General features: G+C 37.7%; 1 protein-coding gene across 3 annotated transcripts in view; it reads right to left on the reverse strand.

Moving 5' to 3' along the window:
• The window catches only part of LOC121512974 (zinc finger protein 236-like), a 99179-nt gene that overhangs the window by 72986 nt on the left and 13428 nt on the right, over positions 1-12765 (reverse strand). For all 3 annotated transcript variants that reach the window (XM_041792414.1, XM_041792417.1, XM_041792416.1), the window contains 3 exons: positions 12555-12733; positions 9400-9530; positions 6228-6400 (listed from right to left, as the gene is read on the reverse strand). In XM_041792414.1, coding sequence (XP_041648348.1) covers positions 6228-6400; positions 9400-9530; positions 12555-12733 — 483 coding nt within the window. The remainder of the gene's footprint in view (positions 1-6227; positions 6401-9399; positions 9531-12554; positions 12734-12765) is intronic.

Raw genomic sequence — 12765 nt, forward strand, 5'->3', positions numbered from 1 at the left:
AATGAACGTGTTACGCTGTACTGAACAGACAAAGCATCCACTGCCACTGTTGGTATAGCGGAGTGATATGTCACAGGCACGCTCGTGCCCTTGTAATTAAGCACAGTAAACAGGTACAATGAGTTCCTTCCTCTCCTTGTTTAATTTCTGTAATAACAGTAACATACAGCATGGGATATCACTTCGCAAAGCGTCTCTGTCTTGTCTTTCTGGGGCTGCAACACATGCTGTATTGGATTGTCTAGCTTTGTATTGAGCACAGCGCTGCAGTGATTCATCTTATAACAGCTAAAATCAGTGGTTCTCAACTGGTAAGTCGGGACCCAAAAGTGGGAAGCAGGGCTGTTTTTAGTGGGTTGTAAGTTGCTCATGGAAAAAATCTTGAGCAACAAGTCTAAAATGTATTGAAGGCCAAAGCCAAAATACATGTGCACATTTCATTTCACTCTGTCCAAAAAAACGAGTACATTTTAGTCATTTTTGTGAGATCTCAACCTGTTTAGCTCCTTGTTCTTTAATGTTTTTTTGTTAATTCTCTTTTTATTGAGACAAGTTACACTACACGTATTTCATTCAAGCTTTGCAAATAGACCCATTTTCATCTCTTTATTTAAACTATGACCAACATTTTTTTTAAACAAAACAAAAACACAAGACACAAATCAGTGGCTGAAAACAAGATGTCACAACATCCCAAACAAGGTCAGAGAAGCAGCTGAAGACTCTGTGGCTGTAACCACGCTATTTTGTCGAGTTCTTTAAAATTAAAGTCTGTTATTTTCCTCATTATCTTACTACTATAACTGGAGATCTGTCTGTCTAGATGTCTGTCTTGACTTGCAAACCTCCCTGTAGCTCCAATCCAAGTCATTCATACCTCTCAGAGAACTTCTTGGGTATACTGGTTTGAGACCGGAACCATAACAACTTAATAAATATGTCTAGATTTTGTATAAAAGTCCAAATTTGCTGTTTTTTTTGCAAGAGTTTTCCCCCTCATGTCCCCCTCCACCATATGATTAACATGCTGACGTATGGTCAGCATATCGTGTCACTTCCTCTTTGCTGTTTTCGTGATTGGAAGACTGGTTGGATGCAGGAGGGACCATGGAGTCAGAGGCGAAATCCCAATCTCCACACTCACACTCTCACTGACTTTGAGGCGTGCTCCCGCTAAGTCCGTGAGGGCTTAGTGCTGTTCCACTGTCAAATCATTAAGTGTGTGAGGGATCTCTTGCTGACTTTTTGAGCCCTTTATGCACCCTTTCCGTGAGTGGGCATATCTGCAGACTTGGCGTGAGGGAATTACCCATAGTTCATTGCATTGTGACATATGACAGGGATTCCCAAGGGACACCTGCTAGCAAACACTATAAAAGTTAAGTGAAAAGAGTGAAACTGTAAACAAATAAAATGGAAGGTGCAAAAAGAGGTGCACGTTGCGAAAAAAGAAGTATTTTTCCTGTAAATATATTATATAAAACAGCCTTCATCCACTGAGAAAATAGGTCTATAGGTGAGACACCCTAGTTTAGAAGAATTCACCTGCTGGACAAACTATGATCTATTTTCAGCAGCAAAACATAAGAAAATTCTTGCACAATGGACATCTTACAACAAAAAAAGCAATGAAAGCTGAATTTTTACTTTAAACATCTGTATCAGTACCAGCCCTAATATTCACAATCAGTGCATCTCTATGAATAACTGCATAATTACATAGCTCCGCACACTTTTCATTCTGAAGCATATGAAAGGTTCATTAAATCCTTTGTGTGTGTTTTGTGAATGAAACTGTCTTTGTACTCGTTTGCACAATACTTGTGTGTTAGGCCCTCATTCTTAATATTTCAACATATATGTGAAACTCCTCCACCTGACAAACTGCCTGAACTTTCAAACCCTGTTCAGCGGATGTCTCTAACAGCAAAGTATTACACATTTCTCTAAAGTGTGTTGTCTAACATGTGCAGGGGAAGGTGCTTTATGAAAAGAGAGCTTACTTTGATCAGGGTGAACAGAGCACACATTTCATTTCATCTCAGACTGGAGATCTGTGCCCTCCTCCAGTCCCCCAGTGAGCTCAGATCTGTGGAATGGTTTATACAATAACGTAACACGCATTTGTTCTTTCCCACTTGAGGATGAAAGGGAATTATTGGATGTCACTGATCTTTTCTAACACAAGTTCATAATCTACAGCATGTAGAAGGGGGGTCCTTTTGGCTAAATACTACTGCCAAAAAACAAGATTACCTTGCCTATATGCTGATTTTACCAGATTAGCTGGTAAGCCTGCCAACTGCAGGCTTTTTTACGTACATTTTTTCAAATCGTTTGAGGAAAGAAATTTACGAAAAGCATGATTTTACTCCCAAATTTATAGATGCTAACTGTTATAAAGTCATTTTTTCAGTTTGCACCGACAGTAGTCAACTCAATTAGAGTGGAGCTGGATGTGCAAGCAACAAAGTGTCTTTAATAACATTGAGGCTTTGTTATCTTTTTGATATAATCCTCCAGCAGTGAGCATTTTGGCATATCCAGACGCACTTCACCTTCTGTGATGGAGATCATTGTGTTGCTTCACAATTAGGCTCCCAGAAAGCTGACCCAGTCCAGAGTCCACGTTATTGGAAGCAGCATTCAAAAACAAGCTATTCCCACCACTGTCTTTCTGCCTTTTGATGTGTTTCTTTAAAGAAAAAACTGAAAAGAACATTCATGAACAAATACTTCATTATCTGCCAACATAGACTTCACCTAGGCATGACTTAAATATGCCAAGCTCTTTGACTTCTAAACCACAGCTCTTACAATAAGGAAGTAAAGTCAGTGGCAGGGCACCATCAGAGAGCAAGGTCCAGGCTAGATTAGGGCAGAGAACCAAGAAGGAGCTCTTCATAATGGGCTGCTATGAATTTTCTTACAAAAGAGAGGAACTGAAAAAGGAACAAAGAGCTGCAATTTCATCTTGTTCCATTTTCAGCAGACAAACAACATGGCAAGGTGGAAAGGAGCCATTGTAATTCAGTGTGTGGGAGACAGTGTGATACTAAAAGTGACAAATTTTGTTAGGCTGCAACAGGAATACAATGAATGACACAGAATAAGAAAAAAATAATGGTTAACAGCATAAAAAGTAGATCTTGGGTTGATGCAATTATATTTTTGTGATAGATAGCAGCAATAATTTGCTCACTAAATCAGTGCTTCTCATTACAGAAGTCCTGGAGGCCCTCATCAAGAAAAAGCAGCACTGCTACTCCAAGAGAAAGAGATTAAAAAAAAAGTCAAAAACAGGAGTAAATGTATCCTTCTCATAGGAAAACTAAACCATGAAAGGCTGGTGAACAGCCAGATTCCATGTCTGTCATCAGGCAGATCCATCTTGCAAAGCTCAATTTAAAAAAATGTGTCTCGTCTGAAAAAAAAAACAGACCAATCGGAGTCATACAAGGAAAATGAGGCAGTAGCTACAGGGCGAAATTTAGTTCCACTGCAAGCTGGTCGCAATGGCTAACCCTGGTGTAGCAATTAGCTCAAAAGTAGCTAAGTATAGCTGCAATTTTTTTTTTTTTTTTTAGATTTATTTTTGGGCTTTTCGTGCCTTTATTAGAGATAGGAGGACAGTAGATAGAGTCAGAAACAGGGAAGAGAGCGGGGAGTGACATGCAGGAAATTTCTTTATTACAAAAAGAGCTCTGTGAGTTTTTTAAAATTTTGATCCAAACTAGCTTAAGACTTCAGAATGTTTTTTTTTTTTTTTTTTAATTTTCCGCACTTTGCATGCTTGGTATAGTCATAAACAGCTCAAAACATGGTCTCTTTGGTAGCATTTCTCTATGTAGAAATAACTTCTTGCCCTCCAACAGGTGCTCTCCATTGCTGCGTAATGTCATCTGCAAAGAATCTATACTTGGATGGAAGAGGTGATAGAGGAGGCATAACGACCCACTTCATTTTATGGGGTTATTTCTTATGTGTATCAGCTCATTTGACAGTATTCATCATCACTACTTTGAATAAAGATGCTCAAATAGCATCAACCACCTTTCAAAACATTTCACTTGATATCTAGGTGAGCTGCTTGTCTGAAGGCTAATTGTTGATGAATTAGCATATTGCAACCATCAGCAGCAAGCAACCACAAAAATGTTAAAGCAATTTGCATTTCCTGGGAGGACAGTCTCGTGGGCTTCTCTATCACTCTTGCATGGAATATCATTATAAAAAGATTTTAAAATAATGGGCAACATATGTACTTGGGTGGCTGTAAATATACCTGGGTGGCACAACCAAATACTGTCTGTGTGGGAAACAGTGCTGATTTCAAAACACTAGCTGTTTTTGTTAAATAAAACAAATTACTTTCAACAGACACAATCCCACTAAGCAGATAGAACCATCAATGCACATTTATGCTTGAAAATCTCAATTTAAAAACAAGCTGGGGTAGGAGGATAAACCATTCTTTTTGAATGCAGCGATGCTCAATTCATGACTAGCTCATTTCTCATTAACTGAGGGTTGTGATAAATGCTGTCTTTGAAAAAATATTAAAGAAAGAACTGCTAGACTACAGTCGCTTATGGATGGAAAATAAATCAAAGAGTATTTACGACATACTTCTATCTGATGTTCATTCTGGGAGGATTTAGGGAGGATTCAATCCATCAAATGTGTCCTTTTATTTCAGACAGGGGAATAAAAATTGTGATGTATAAGCAGTGGAGGTCTCATAAATTCTCTATTTTCTATCCTCCCTTTAGAAAGTAACCTTTTAGTCTATTTTCATTCAAGTTATTACCAGCACAAAACTACATTGAAAATACATATTTAACACTTCATAAAAAGCACAGAATCTTATATTCTGATATATTAAATCAAATTTTGCAGTTACTGGACACTAATTTATTTTTATTTGCTCCCATGCCACCCTATTAAGTTCTGTTTATCTTTACAGAGGGCAACTGAGGCTTTAAATGATGTCACTTAGCATGTGTGAGGGTGTGGGTGACGCTGGGGTATTCTGACTAACAAACTTCATGAAAAGAAGAGAGTTCAGCTTGATTTTGACAATTAATTTTTTGAATGTTCTGACTGCTTCAAGTAATTAACCATCTTGGGAACATTGAGTGCAATATGAAAAACACAGTTTCTACAGATCCACGGAGGTGGACGTCAGGACTTTGTTGCTGTGTTTGTTTCACATCTTGTTGACGGGCAGCTCTAAAACAGAGACAGCGAATAAAGATAAAGAGAATGAGACAGAAAGTGAAATTTTAGATGAAGACCCAGATGAGATGACATACGACCCAGAGACAGACGCAGCGGGCTGGGGTCCTCTATGGGGACATCATGTCAGGCTTTTAGTCAGTGTAGACATGAAAATCAAAGTACAAAAATAAGCTTCAGCAAATTCATCCAAACATTTAACTGTGAAAGAATTACTGAGGAAAATGTTACAAGTGTGATTTCCTGTTGTTGAATCATTGGAGACATGCCAAATTCAAAAACAATCGACTGTCGATGACCAATTACAGGGGACTGGGCTTACTGGGGAGAGGGTCTTAAAAAGACAGAAAATTGAGCACTTTACTAGCTTCTAATTGCAGGTGCAGCATAAAGGGACAGTATGAAAGAGATAAGGTGCTTTTGAACATTATAAACCATGCAAATATTTTCTAGTAGACAACCTATAAACTAATGATAGGACAAAAAGGAAGGGAATTTGTGTTTGGTAGATTATTTAATTGTTGTAACAATGGTTCTTGACAATACCATTGGAAAGCCTGTTTAGCACCAATACTACAAAAATATGGTAAAAGATGTTCAAATTGTCTCCTCTTGTTCATATCTGGCCTTTAAATGTGTGTTATTTGTTTGTAGCGATTTTTTACATAGCGAATTTCCCATTTTAGATGTTTCCCATTTTAGAATGATGAAGCCCCATTTTTCGCTACAGTGGACATGTTGTATATTTTTAATGAATTTAAGTTGTGAAATCTTTTTCTTTGCCCTTTTTTTACTGTCCAAACACTCAAATGTATATAAAGTTAATATCAAATATGTCTTCCCCTGTTACTCAGCAGGGTAATGGCAGTGTTTCTTTGTTTTCTGCATTGTTAAAAAAACACAACAAACTAACCACAGATGCATCACAAGATAAAGACTCAAATTTACTACACTGCTTCAGGAAGTGTTCCATGTTGCGGATCTCTTACCTCAGAATGAACTCTCTGAACGTGGGAGTGCAGGTTCCCCTTCTGGGAGAAGGAGGCCGGGCAGAACATGCAGAGGTGAGGTTTCTCTCCTGTGTGTCTCACCATGTGAGTCTGCAGCACCACCTTCTGGTTGAAAGCCTTCCCGCAATGTGAGCACTTGTACGGCCTCTCCCCTGCAGATCAAGGTCAGAAAAGCACAGGTCAGATAGGACAAAGGGAGCTGTGGTTACACAACAGGTAGACTAAACTGTATTTTCTAGCAACAGAAAGATTTAGATTTAGCTTGAACTACTGAAACTACTACTATTTTACCAATCTCTACTTGCAGCACTTTGAAATTCGCATTTAGACAAGAGAAGCACAAATTAAGAATTTCTCTGTTTTCCCTGTATATGTTGCAAAAAATGTGTGATATGTGGGAAAACCTTAATTTACAGAGATCCACCCTTTATAATAATTATAAAGTCAGTGTTTGTATTTGTTGAGTGGTTTGACGTTCCAATTGTGTTTCCCCGACACCTCCATAAATAGTCATTCTTCAAGCCAGAATAAAAATGAGCCAAATTAAATTCAGTACCCATTCCCACTCCTCTGCGTGTCAAAAAGAGAGAATTAAAGCATTCTGTGTGTCTGTGTTTATTTGGCAGCTATGTGTGTGCAGTCTTCCAAAGTGACTCTTCAATTCACCAGCTTAAGAGCTGCTTGAGATTCGAGGCACAGATGAATTGTCTCCATCTACCATTAGTCATCCAGCCAGCAAGCCAAACAAATTAACATGTGGACAATGGGTAAACAACATGTGGGCAGAAGCTGCTGGCTACTTTATCTGGACCCAGACGGATGATCAAGCGCAAATCCACACAAAGATATTAAAACTTTAGCAGTGCATGGTAACACTACCCACACAGGGTAGTGATGGATAGTCTAAACTGAGCAGTACAGTCCCTTAGAGATAAAGGGTAAACACATCAAACTGTCTGGCCAGAGGTGAGGTCATGTCAACAATACATTTTATCAAGTCGGTCATGAAGAAAAAGGAGAGACTTTACTTTTACTTAAAAAACACTGTAAAATTAGGAACAAAGTAGCAGCTGCAGAATGGGCAACTACAATCTGCAGCACCTGAAAAGCAAACTTTAAAGCTCTACAAAAACCACCTAGATTGTGGAGCTGTTACTGTTTTAAATCCACTTCTCTGTTATGAACAGGAACATAAATCTATCAAGATTTAATCATAGTTGGGATTTTGCAATATATTAAAGTTGTAAACATCTGCCAGGACCTGCTGTGCTGTCATAACATTACAACTTTGATGCATCATGGTGGACCACAGTCATCAATCTTAAATTGGCTATGCTAAACAACAAAAGATAATGCCAGCAAGTTAGCACAACAGGTGCAGTAAAGACATGCAGGGAAGGAAGTACGTCCAATATGATGAAGAATTTATTTCAATACAGTGTAAGTTCAAAGGATTGCCTGGTTTGCTATGGTCTCTCCCAGCCACAGGTAGCAGAAGCAGCTGTAGCAACATCTCATAATGCCAAGATAGACAACACAGTTAAACGTTTCTGTGAACAGGGTATATAGAGAATCTCACATTAAATTTCAGACCTTTTCCAGGACCCTCTAAATATATCTTAACACTCCACTGCATCTTCCATTTTAACCAGTTACATTGTTGACAGTAATGCCCAAGTTTTGTGCAAATTGTAAGATAATGTGACAAAACAGTCAAGAAAATTCAGATTTGTAGCATGCAAATATAGCTTTCTTTGAGATGCTAGCAGTGTTGACATTAACAGACTCTAATGTTGCAGTAGGCATAAGCTACACTGCAAAGCTTTTAATTTCCAAAATCCTGTAAAATGTTAACAAGCCACCACCTCGGCTCCAACACCTTCTCCTCCAACCATTATTAAGAAAAGTTGCATGTACCAACGCACATCCCTCTAAAGCTGGTCACACACAAGACAATCAAGCCAGACTGTAAGACCAACCTGCCAACAACCTCACAAAATCATGTGACTTCAGAAGAAAAACAAACATGAATGTCTATTGATATCCCCAGCTTGTTACAGGGACAAAGAAAGAACACAAGGCAAAGATTCTGTATAACATTCTGGCTGGAAGAAATGGAAAGTTGTGTTTATGTTTGTGTACCGCGAAAATGCGCTGACGTGACCCTACCCAGTATGCTCGCTCTCACTGGTTGTCGGTATTCTGTTGAAGGTATTATGACCTAACATGTTTGATATTTATTATTCTGAGTCTGGGAAGCTATGAAGTGATTTTTGGCAGTAAAATAATTGTATTGTCCTCACACACTTGAGGATCATTCAGACAAATTTGCGACGAGCCCTCATCCTGTAGTGTGTGGGCAGCCTCAAGGACAGCCGAGCTTCAAGGATGCACTGAAAGCTCAACAGGCAGGAGCATAATCACAGGTGAAAACTGATGGCGGATCTTGTGGAATCCCATCAGAATCTCACTTGTGATTAACAAAAACAAAAGCAGAAAACTAGCCCACAACCTCTTTTCATAAATATAAAAACTGACAACAGCTACATTTATTTGTCATCTTAAAATACTTTTTAAGACCCTGCAGACACCCTGATGAAGGTAAACAAATCATGCCTACAATTGTTTCGATCATATTTTATTTCACTATGTCAGACAGCAACCAATAACCCCTGTTACTGCAAAGAGACACCCCAAATTGCAGAAACTATGTTGTTTGTAATGAATAACAAGAAGAGAGGGATGAAGAGGAGGAGACTGTTGGTTTGCAATTAAATATGTAATTCCACCCTTCAAAGAAAAGTAACAGGAAAGGAAAAATCTCAGTCACAATTTGATAGTTCAGTACTGAGATCTTAAATATGTCCAACAGAAGTGGTAGACAAAATTTAATTCTTGAGATATTAATTCTTGAGATATTAATTATATTTCACTACAAAAAAAGCAGGAATCAGACTCAAAAAACTGACCTAGAATCAATAAATGGCACTGGAACTGATAAAATAGAACAGTATTCAACACAAGTCAGAACCCACCTTCATTAAAGAAAAGCAAAAGTTTTGTAGAAACAAAACTGTCACAGAATTTTAAATGATTCATTTGAGAGCAGTATGAAAACGCTCAAAATATAAACTTTAAACTTCTGACTTACCTGTGTGTATCCGTATGTGTCTAACAAGCTGGCTGGGCTTTTTAAAGGCTTTTCCACAGTGATGGCAGCTGTTTGTGAACCCACTGCGGTCGATGTTTTTCTTGTAGTTTCTGGAACTGGAGTTGAGTGGCCTTTGAGGAAGAAAACACAGAAACGGTCAGAAGAAATAATCATAATTGACATGAATAGACAAAAACTTTTCTTTTGATCATCAAATTTGATTCTGTTTTCCAACTAAATGTTTGTCTAATTTAGACACCATTTTTTCTGCCTATACATCGTTCGTGTTTTGGAGCTGAGCAGCTTTTCTTTCATGTTTTGCATTTAAGTTAAATTTACTACAAGCTGTAATAATAATAACATAATTATTTGCACAAGTATGAATTAAATGAGGTAAAAAAATGCACTAATATCTCTTTATACTTAAGGATAAACATGATGAAATAACCTTCAGTAAACATCAGTTTTTTTGTAAAGTTTATGGATAGTTACATGCTCTATTTGTCTTTTGCACCCCGTACAGTCGGTTGTTTGAGTATTACTTGTGACCCTCAGTTATTATGGGTTTCTAGTTTTCAATCAGACCACTTCTTTAGTCTCCACGGGAGCAATGTTGCACTGATAAAGGATTAAATGCACGAGAACATCCTTCAGAGGAACTGCTCTTAGTTTGTTGTGGCAGGCACTTACTTTAGCCTTTGTCTACACGTCCAGCGTTTATTAGTGTACAGATGTTTGGTACACAGCACTGAGGACTGCCAGCTTTGAATGGGTTTATTTTGGTTCTTCTGTACATTCAATACATGAAATTGGAAGATTATGTACAGAGCTATGTTCCCTGGATGCTTCAATGCCAAGACTGCACATGTTTTCATGTAGTCAACAAAAGCTTGGATTTAACATTTTGATGAATTTTCATCCCTGTAGATTTTTTTCACAACTACATTATCAGAAAAATAACTGAAGCATCATTTCCGCTGCTTAGAAACTACTCACTAAATGGCTTTTTCTCCCTCCAGGAAAGTTTTGATACTTCTTTAGATCAACATGAAAAACAGATTATCCTTGATATCAGCGGTGGGATCTAGATTATTATAGTTAATTAAAACTAACTAAATAACTAAAACTAAAATGTAAATAATTTTAGTTAACTGAAACTAAATAAAAACTAAGCTTTACAAATAAAACGAAAACGAACTAAAACTGTATTATGTGCTTACAAAACGAACTAAAATTAAATAGAATTAGGGATAAAATCTCCTTAGCTTTAGTCTTTGACACTAGCATACTGACTGACAGGAACACCCAAGCCTGGAGGGAGTAAAATTGCCTGATTTGGTTGAAGACAACTTCACACAATGGTAATTTTAGGTTTGTAGTTGTATACAAACATTAAAATTGAATTGTTAAAGTAAAGTGTGAAGAGACCTTTTGGGTCTTGCTCCTGAAAGGTATCCCACAACGCTGACAAAACTAAAACTAACACTAAAAGGAATAAAAACTAAAGTAAAAAGACTCATTTTTGCAAAAATAAAAAGCTAAACTAAACAAAAACAAAAACGGAAACAGCAGTACAAACTAGTTAAAACTAAACTGAAAATTGAAACAAAAGTTGAAAACAAAATAAAAATTAAAACTAATGAAAAATCCATAACTATCATAACCTTGTGTGGGTTCATAGTCATAACTTTTTATTTGTTTGTTTGAGTCATAGGTTGATCAAATCTCTCATTGACATTTGGACTGATGAGCTGTTTGTCAAATGTTCGACACTACTCACAAAAGTTTACAAACTAGTGAGACAGGATACGAGCAGAAGAGGCTTTCAATCAGTGAAGTTAGCTAAGTCAGAAGACCAAGAAACTCCAACAGCAATATGTAAAGATTCAAGACCAGCTTGACCAGAAAAACTGAAGAAAGGTGAAGACTCTGGTAATAAGAAGGACACTGAGATTTCTTAGTAGCTCTATATCTGTGAATGTAGTAGTTTTTTCTTGAGAGTTGCTGGGTCAACTGTGTTCTTACTTTAAAAAACCAAAGACCTTCAGGGCTCAATTTGAAATGAACAAAGACCACCTCCTCCAGGCAATCTCAGCTTGCTTGCATCATTGTGCAACTGAAGTCCAAACATCATAGTCCAGGGAAGGAAACTACTCCTGTTTTTGAACACCTTCTCCAAACAATCCATGTGTAAAAGAATCCCTCTGCAATGTCTTCCTTTGGATTATGAGGCAGACAAAGTTCATGTAACCCCTGCTAAGGTCAGGTCCTAGTTGGGAAACCATTCAAAAACTCTGCATCTACCACTGCTCTGACACACTTGCAGGTATGTTCTATTATTTGGATCCACAGCAGGGCAGGGAAAACAAGGACAGGGACATAATTTTCACTCAGGTACAGACAGACAACTGTCTTTCCTTCACTGAAAACAAGATAAAACAAGCTCATTGAGGCAGCACTGACTGATCATCCCCCCTCTGAAGATATAAACAAATAACATTCAGACCATCAAAACGGGAGATTTTTAGGCAGAATGACAGTCACAGTGTTTTGAAAATGGAGGTAATTGTCTGTACCATCCACAGCCTTCTATTTCTGCACCACAAAAGTAGCATTCTTTGCTTGAGTGTCAATTTAAATCAACTATTAAAGTCACCGCTGAATACAAGATGTCAATATAAATATATAAGACAAATATCTTTTATAAGAGTAAGTCAATATAGGATGAGAAAAGAAACAGCAGTAGACTGTTCAGGTAGAGTCTCAGCCAAAATCCCTTTTTTAACGCTGCATCACAGACACAATAAAAAAAAATGCGTCAGTCAGTACAAGCAGAGCAGGGACATTTTTTTGGTCGACTAAACACATAACAGGTGCTTGGACGTTGTTGGAAAAAAAGAACATTTTGTATGTTTGACAAAGTATTTAGACCCTGTTATTTGGAGTGATAGTATGTATGAATGGTGTAAAACACCACTTTTGAACAGCTTCTGTGCATAATTATTATAATTCAGTAGGTAGACTTTAACCAATGAACTGCAAAGAAAAAACTCCTCATGGTTTCTTTGACTAACTCTTAAATATCATTTTAAATTCAAGCTGTTTAGCCTGACCTTATAAAATGAAATCAATCAGCATCAGCAGCTTTGCCTGACCTCATCTTGATGTGAATCTTCATGTGCTCCTTGAGCTGTGCTGATGTCTGGAACTCCTTTCCACAGTTCTTGCAGGTGAAGATCTTGATGCCCGACAGCTCCTTGCGATGGTCCTCCAGGTGCAGCGAGAGCTGGCTCTGAAGAACAAATTCATCCCCGCACTCCGCACAAATTAAATTCTGCAGACAGTAAAAGGAGTAAGAATGTGAGA

This window comes from Cheilinus undulatus, linkage group 8 (genome assembly GCF_018320785.1).
Source record: "Cheilinus undulatus linkage group 8, ASM1832078v1, whole genome shotgun sequence".
NCBI classification, from domain to species: domain Eukaryota; kingdom Metazoa; phylum Chordata; class Actinopteri; order Labriformes; family Labridae; genus Cheilinus; species Cheilinus undulatus.